Source organism: Astatotilapia calliptera, chromosome 3 (genome assembly GCF_900246225.1).
Source record: "Astatotilapia calliptera chromosome 3, fAstCal1.2, whole genome shotgun sequence".
In the NCBI taxonomy this organism is placed as follows: domain Eukaryota; kingdom Metazoa; phylum Chordata; class Actinopteri; order Cichliformes; family Cichlidae; genus Astatotilapia; species Astatotilapia calliptera.
In genome coordinates, this window is record NC_039304.1 from 7,462,087 (window position 1) to 7,471,079 (window position 8,993).

Genomic DNA, 8,993 nt, shown 5'->3' on the forward strand with positions numbered 1-8,993 from the left:
CATGCCAGCGATTACAAGAGGATTCCAGAACCACAAAACCTACTCAGAGTTTTAAAGATCAACGTGCTTTGCCCTTTCAATCTACAGCTGCGTTGGAACTAAAGTCAGAGTGATGGGTGAAAAAGTGCCCCAACAAGAGCTTATCAAGCTCCAACTAAGTGACACACGGGGGAAACTCTGTCACCAGGTATCAGCAGCTAAACACAGACAATACCTGTTTAGGATGGTGTGACCTGAGAGGTTTTTTGGTTGCGTTGTGTTTTCTGTGATTCGTGATCATTTTCACATTTATCAACATCCACATAAACACAAAAGCTGGAAAGGCTTGAAGAACCAATCAAGGTGCTTTCCTCCTGAGAGTTTCAGCTTCTTCTCTAGTCCTAAATTTTATCCAAATAAATTTGTGCCTACACTATTTGAATCTCAAAACTACTTCACTAATAAATTCTTAGTGAATTCTCTGTATGGCAGTTAGACCTACTTATAATCAACCCTAATAACAATAACAATTACTGCTGTGAGTTCATTTGTCATATCAACCACACAAATTTTGACTCATCATCTTAAATTCCAGCACTCTGTGGTCATTTCATTCCCACAAGTGATTTTGCGAGGCCTCCAATATGCTTTGAACCCCCACAGGGTGTATTTACTCCTTCAGAGATAAATGTGACTGATTGTTTCTCCCCCTGTCATGTGTTTGCTGGGAGCAGTGATAATTATAAAGTCCAAGTCTGTCAGTGAAGGAGCTCTCCAGGTCTCCAACAGATTCATGCATGTAGTGCAGACATTGATGATTTAATTGCCAGTCTTCTGTCTCCTACCACCAGCACTGAGTCAATGGGCATGACAGAGCTGGCCTTCCTGATGAGCTTATCCAACCACTTCCTCTCAGCTGCAGATAAGCTGCTGTTTCAACAGATACCATAGAAGATGGCTGATGCCACCACAGAGTCAGAAAAGGTCTTCAGGAGCACCTGCTGCACTCCAAAACCTTCCTGAGCAGGTAGAGTCAGCTCTGACCATTCCTGTAATGAGCATCAGTCCACTATCCCACTGTCAGTTCCCCAGATGTTCACTGGTGTCGGTGTGGTGGGTCTGCACCTGTGGAAATCCACCACCAGCATCAGCATGATATCAAGAATTCCCAACCATGGAAAAGAAAGATCCTTTATACCCACTGTATCCACACAATGAGTATAAAGGAGCTGTTATAATTTTGCTTTTTGGCCAATCCTTGTGATAAGACTGTCCATGCAGTATTGATGTCTTTACAAAGGCTTCAACAATCTTTCAATAAATATCTGAAAATCAGTTTGATTTTGGTTCTTAGTCAATTTGTTTCACATCACATGCCTTACCCAGTCTGAAACGTACTTGCGGTAATCCTCTCTAAATATGATGATTAACCTTTTCAAGCTCATTGAGTATGAGGAACAATTTAAAAGACTCAAAGAGGCACAACTTAGTTTTTGCTGCTTTCTGTCAAATGAAACCAGCCTGGCCTTCAGAGTAGAGCCTCTTACTGGATCAGTGTTTTTTCCTCTAAAAGCATGTCACCCTTTTCAAATGCATTAAAGCAGTTGACCTAAAAAGCTGAAAGAGAGATGTGAAACTTTTATGTGAAAGCAGTTCAGCTATTTTTGCGTGTGGTTTCATTGCAATGCTAAAAGCCTTTGATAAACAGTGTTGCTACAAACTTTCTGTTTGTTCAAATGTCAGGAAAGACAACTTCTCTTTTCTCATACAAGATAATAGAAACTGTGAAACAATTACTAATGTCAGTGTATTCAAACTAAAATCATGTTTGTGTTTTATATAAAACTTGATGGAATTAATTTCAGAGAAACATACGTAATACCATAGCTCCTATGATTTAATTATTTTTGCTTTTGCATATAAGACCAGTGTAGCCCAGTCATAGATTACTTATTGTTATAATTACACAAAATGTGTTCTTTATACCTGACTGTTAGGACCTTCAAGCCTGTAGTTATATTCATCATCAGATAGAGCACCTACTCATTGTTCTTCTTCTTCTTTGGTGCAACCCTATGAATACAGTGTCCCCCTTTGGCCCCTCCCCTTTTTCTACAATTCCCCTGTGGGAGAGGAGCTGAAGCGAGTAAGATATTTACTTGGAGGTCTTTCTTTTTTTTACCCTTCTTTGTCAGACACAACACAGAAACACACCGGTTAGACCAGCAAGAAGAGAGTTTTGTAAATAATGTCTCTCTTAGTATTTGAATTAATGATGTCATGTCATATTTGTTGTTAGTGCTGAAATCTTCCTGTGGCGCAGGCTTTGTCCATTTATCCATTTATTTGTCTTCAAATGGTGCATGGCTGCAGTTTTAATCACTTTCATTAAATAATTGCTTGTGAGGCGAGAGACAGAGAGAGGCGTTGAAAGGCTGCTCCAACGGAACTTATTGTTTCGGAGGAAACAAGCCAAACATACTGTGGCAAGCTCAGACAAGGAGGAGACAGAGGTGTCGTTTGGTCTTGCTACCCTGAGTTGCCAGGAAGCACAGCCGTTTATTTTCCAACAGAAACACACCGCTGCTAACCAAATTGCTTGGCATAGCTTAGCACAACAACAACAACAAAAAGGAAACACACAGTCGCAGAGAGAGCGAGAGTGTCGCCCTGTAAATATGGCAACCGTAACGCTGCCGCCTGGAGCAACAGAACGTAGCTGTCAAACAAAACCCAAACAGTCCTGACCCGCCACAATATGAAACAGGAAAGTACCGCCGTGTAATCCATTTATTTCAACAAAGTAACTGTATTCTAAATATCACCTTTTTAAATGGTAACTGTAACGGAATACAGTTACTCATATTTTGTATTTTAAATACGTAACGGCGGTACATGTATTCCGTTACTCCCCAACACCGTATGTAATCAAAACAAGTAGATGAGGTTTCACAGCTTCTTTTTAAACTTTACTATCACATTACTATCTGCTGTGGTTTGGAGCCTGCAATGCGTCCTGCCATAGAACCCTCCAACGCATAGTGAGAGCTGCAGAGAGGATCATTGGTGTCTCTCTCCCCTCCCTCCAGGACATTTACAGCACCCGTCTCACTAAAAAAGCCCTTTGCATAGCGGCTGATCCCACGCACCCAATGCAAAGCTTCTTCAAGCTGCTGCCGTCAGGGAGGAGACTGCAGAGTCTCCAGGCCAGGACCAGCAGACTGAAGGACAGCTTCATCCATCAGGCTGTCAGGAAGCTAAACTCCCTCCCGATTCTGCCCCCCTCTCCCCTCTTCTCCACCACGGTCTCACTGAACTCTGTCACACACACACACACACACACACACACACACACACACACACACACACACACACACACACACTCACTCTCTGACGCACTCACTGGCCTGCTCCAGTCACTTTGTGTAGCATTGGACTGCCATTACCTCATAAGACTTTGTTGTTACACTATCTCTTACCGTACACTACTAAATCTCCATTTGCACTATTTGCCTATTTTGCACCACTATGCCTCCTTACTTGAATATTGTATATTGTACATTGCATAGCTTTTTTTGTTATACGTAAAATTGTATTGTATTTATTTAAATTTTTACTTTTTAATTATTTTATTTGCATTTTTCTAATCACTAGGGTTTGAGAGTAACGCAATTTCTATTCTGTGTATGTCCTGTACATGTGGCAGAATTGACAAATAAAGTTGACTTGACTTGACTTGACTTGCTGGCAGCTTAAGCAACATGAATTTTACTTCTCTCTCAGCTGCAGGCTCTCTGTCTCCTGCTGGTTTGAGGTTGAGGTAAACGCAACAAAAAATCTAGAATCACATACTGAAAAAAGTGTCTGATCATATCTGTTAAAGGACAGTGTACAGCAGCTTCCTGCATACAGTGGCAGGCAGTCTATGTAGCAAACAAAACAAATAGGGGCTGATGGGGTGAAGATGCAACTGAAAGTATAGAGGAAATAGAAATAAAAACAGGAAGCAGCAGGGAAATTAGTTTTTTCTGTTGGTAGTATAAATAACATGAGTTTCTGCTGCAGGCCTCCTGCGTCTTTTTACTGCTGATTGCAGTGCTGGATCCTTCAGGGTGCCAGGGTCCAGACTCTGTAATTAAAAGTACAGAAATAAAATAACTGAACTGGCTTAAAGGTGCAAGCATCAAAATATTCAAACATTACAGCATACGGTATACAAAGGCTCCCACCTCAAATTGTTCTGGATTCTTATTTTCATGTTCGTTAGCTGATAATTCAAAGACATGATCATCAATTCAGTGAACAATACAGTGACATTAAAAGCTAAGACTTTGTGGCAACATTGTATTTTTTCATATAGTTGACGTTTCACCAAATAAGAGAAACACATAGTTGAAGTAAAAAGTACCTGATTTCCAGTGTTGAACAACCAGAACAGTGATGACCATAAACAGGAAAGCAGACAGAACACCGAGGGTGACACTCGTCAGCTTTGCTACTTCGTGAGCCTCTAATACAAAAATAAAGGTAAAAAGCAACACGGCTGAAATTTATTTCACATTCATGTGTTTTTAATCATCTGCACAATAAAAGAAATGTTGACTTACGTTGAGAGATGCCGTCCATGTCATCCTGAGGCTCATCGGTGCCTATTCAAAAATAAAGCCTTGATTTTTTTAGTCCTCATTTCTATATTTATCTTAATCTATAACCACCATAGTCTTTGTATACAGAGTGTTGATAATAATTACATTGCATATGTACAGGGAGTGCAGAATTATTAGGCAAATGAGTATTTTGTCCACATCATCCTCTTCATGCATGTTGTCTTACTCCAAGCTGTATAGGCTCGAAAGCCTACTACCAATTAAGCATATTAGGTGATGTGCATCTCTGTAATGAGAAGTGGTGTGGTCTAATGACATCAACACCCTATATCAGGTGTGCATAATTATTAGGCAACGTCCTTTCCTTTGGCAAAATGGGTCAAAAGAAGGACTTGACAGGCTCAGAAAAGTCAAAAATAGTGAGATATCTTGCAGAGGGATGCAGCAGTCTCAAAATTGCAAAGCTTGTGAAGCGTGATCATCGAACAATCAATCGTTTCATTCAAAATAGTCAACAGGGTCGCAAGAAGCGTGTGGAAAAACCAAGGCGCAAAATAACTGCCCATGAACTGAGAAAAGTCAAGCGTGCAGCTGCCAAGATGCCACTTGCCACCAGTTTGGCCATATTTCAGAGCTGCAACATCACTGGAGTGCCCAAAAGCACAAGGTGTGCAATACTCAGAGACATGGCCAAGGTAAGAAAGGCTGAAAGACGACCACCACTGAACAAGACACACAAGCTGAAACGTCAAGACTGGGCCAAGAGATATCTCAAGACTGGTTTTTCTAAGGTTTTATGGACTGATGGAATGAGAGTGAGTCTTGATGGGCCAGATGGATGGGCCCGTGGCTGGATTGGTAAAGGGCAGAGAGCTCCAGTCCGACTCAGATGCCAGCAAGGTGGAGGTGGAGTACTGGTTTGGGCTGGTATCATCAAAGATGAGCTTGTGGGGCCTTTTCGGGTTGAGGATGGAGTGAAGCTCAACTCCCAGTCCTACTGCCAGTTTCTGGAAGACACCTTCTTCAAGCAGTGGTACAGGAAGAAGTCTGCATCCTTCAAGAAAAACATGATTTTCATGCAGGACAATGCTCCATCACACGCGTCCAAGTACTCCACAGCGTGGCTGGCAAGAAAGGGTATAAAAGAAGAAAAACTAATTGACTTACATTTAGGCTCATCGGTGTCTATTCAAAAATAAAGCCTTGATTTTTTTAGTCCTCATTTATATATTTATTTTAATCTATAACCACCATAGTCTTTGTATACAGCGTGTTGACAATAATTACATTGCATATGTAACATAAATTAAAAGAGTAATAACCGAAGAATGAGGAGGCAAAGACTTTACAATAATCTTACCTCCAACCTTTAATTGCACGACGCTTAAATTTAGACGTCCTTCTGAAAGAAATCCACAGAAATACAGCGCAGAGTCAGACACATCCACTTGTTTGATTTTGAGGAAGAGAGTAGAGGTGTTTTTTGTCATTTCAAATTTTCCAGATTGAAACGCAGCATTGTAGTTAACATTTGAACTAGACGCTTGCTTAAAAGCGATCGAGTTGGCTTTGGTTCCGTTGACCAGTCTGAACCAGAAAGTCGTAACGTCATATGTGTAAATCCTGGGGCACTGCAGAGTGACATTTTCACCTGCCTGCACCTCTGAGGTCTGAAACTCAGAACCTGAGACAGCAATCCAGCCTGAAACTGTGGAAACAATGAGATGTTTAATTGCTCTACATGGTGCTACACCTGTGAGTGTAAAGTTACTAATAAGCAAATGTGTTTAAATTATTATAGGTTAAAAATGCAATAAAAGATTAGCTAATGATGTCAAAGAGTAATAGAGCAAACTTACAGAAACAAGAAAGAGCTAAAGCTTGTATCACGTTCATCATCCTGCACATGACTGCTGCCCTGCAATGTCCGCAGATGGTGTGTTCACCAGGAAGGGTGCCACAGTGTGATAAATGTGATAGAGGTGGGAGTTTTGTGTTGCTTTCAAAGCTAAATGTGTGTAGGTCATAGAGTCACGATACACATGTTTAGTCTTAAAGGGCTTTTTGCAAGCTTATTTTTTGTCTTTACTTCAAAGAATAAGAAGAAGAGTGATGCTTCATTTTTTCTCAGCTTTAAAAACATGCATTATTAAAAAGCTGGCTGTTGTTAAAATGCTGATAGTGTCACTGTTGGCTGTGTGGCAGGCAAAGGGTAGACCCAAAAGAAGGGAGTTTTATTGCTGTAAAGTTTTAAACCATAGCTAAACACAAAACTCTAAAACTAGAAACTAAGAACTGGAAACAAAAAGCTAGAAACAAGGATAAGCGATGGAAACAGGGGGAACAAGGAAACACACTGCAACAGCAATGACACGACAATAAGCAGAGGAAAACAGGGAACACAGCTGGAAATAATCAAACTAATAGGACAGTAGGAAGCAAAACTGAACACAGGATGAGAGCCTGTCAAAATAAAACAGGAACCACGCAGACCAAGACGCACAGGCTTGACACTTGGGGAAGAAACAGGCATGGGTGATAGACATGACGGGCTGGGGAGAACACAGACGACACCAAAACAACCAGAGCACAAAAGGGAGCAGATTAAATGAAGAAGAAACCAAGAACTAGAAAACTAAATGTTTAAACTAGGAAGAACAAGCAACCTAAACAAAATATCAAATGAGACCTAAGAAACATTTACTATCTGTCATGGGAACCATGAAAGATGCGCTGCCAGCAGCGAGATGCGCTGCTGACAGCTGGAAAGCTGCAGCCGTGTTGTAACAGCAATATTGAGTGTTAATAAAGTGTGTGAGATTCTGAAAAGCATGAACATGTGGACGGGTCTGTCATAGTTTTGTTACATGAATCAAGGCTTCTCAAATCACTAGACTTTGAACACCAACACATAAAGTGTTAACAAAAACCCAGATGAGCCCAGAAACCCCAGGTGGCCCCAACAAAAACAAAGACCAAATCGCAGTGCATGCCATCAGTACGCCAAGCCTGAAACATACAGGAAGACCCGTGCCCAAGGCCCCTGCTGAGAACCAACAGAACCCAGACAGCACAAACAGCCAAGAAAAGGAGTCCAGCAGAATAAGAGTCAAGGGCAGTGAACAAACCAAAGGCTCATGAAGAACACCAGCCAGCTTAATGTGACACGATGAGCTAGAGATGATGCTCTTATCATGCTACACTGACACATGGAAAGAACCATCTATTAAAAGGAGGGATTTTACAACAAATACAGCAACAGTGGTTTACAAAGAGATTCTGTAATTACCCTTTCAATAATCTTTTAACTCTTGTATGATTTGTGCAAGTAATAATACAAGCAGAGGCATTCAAAGGCTACAGGCAGCACATCCACACCTAGAGTAGTCTTTTGATCATCTACACATGGACTTTGACATTGAACTCAGGCCATGTGAACATAAAGAAACATGCTTGGTGTTTGCTGAGATGTTTTCAAAATAAGCAGCAGATTTCCTTTCTTGCAAATAAGATGCAGATGCAGAAGCAAAAACCTTGCTCAAAGAAACTCTTTCAAAGTGGCGAATTCCAGATAAGCTCAGCACTAGTTTTGAAACAGTAGGTTAAGGCACAATGTGCATAAAAAACCCCACACCCTTACAAACCAGAAAAGTGATAAGAGATATTCCAGATATTTCTGTGAACCCAGACTGAGGTTAAAGTCAAAGTTGAACCGCTTAAGATTCATGCCAGCGATTACAAGAGGATTCCAGAACCACAAAACCTACTCAGAATTTTAAAGATCAACAAGGTTGATCAACGTGCTTTGCCCTTTCAATCTACAGCTGCGTTGGAACTAAAGTAAGAGTGTTGGGTGAAAAAGTGCCCCAACAAGAGCTTATCAAGCTCCAACTAAGTGACACACGGGGGAAACTGTCACCAGGTATCAGCAGCTGAACACAGACAATACCTGTTTAGGATGGTGTGACCTGAGAGGTTTTTCAGTTGTGTTGTGTTTTCTGTGATTCGTGATCATTTTCACATTTATCAACATCCACATAAACACAAAAGCTGGAAAGGCTTGAAGAATCAATCAAGGTGTTTTCTTCCTGAGAGTTTCAGCTTCTTCTCTAGTCCTAAATTTTATCCAAATAAAATTGTGCCTACACTATTTGAATCTCAAAACTACTTCACTAATAAATTCTTAGTGCATATTCTGTATGGCAAGTAGACCTACTTATAATCAACCCTAATAACAATAACAATTACTGCTGTGAGTTCATTTGTCATATCAACCACACAAATTTTGACTCATCATCTTAAATTCCAGCACTCTGTGGTCATTTCATTCCCACAAGTGATTTTGCGAGGCCTCCAATATGCTTTGAACCCCCACAGGATGTATTTACTCCTTCAGATATAAATGTA

At 40.7% G+C, this 8,993-nt stretch overlaps 1 protein-coding gene across 1 annotated transcript; it reads right to left on the reverse strand.

Moving 5' to 3' along the window:
• Window positions 1-3,731: 3,731 nt before the first annotated feature.
• On the reverse strand, window positions 3,732-6,486 carry LOC113011823 (uncharacterized). Its single transcript, XM_026151609.1, has 6 exons — window positions 6,446-6,486; window positions 5,947-6,294; window positions 4,587-4,628; window positions 4,388-4,489; window positions 4,209-4,246; window positions 3,732-4,108 (listed from the first exon to the last, which is right to left on the reverse strand). Exons 1-6 carry the CDS (start codon window positions 6,483-6,485, stop codon window positions 3,998-4,000), a joined length of 681 nt encoding a protein of 226 aa, XP_026007394.1. The 5' UTR covers window position 6,486; the 3' UTR covers window positions 3,732-3,997.
• Between the last annotated feature and the right edge of the window lie 2,507 nt (window positions 6,487-8,993).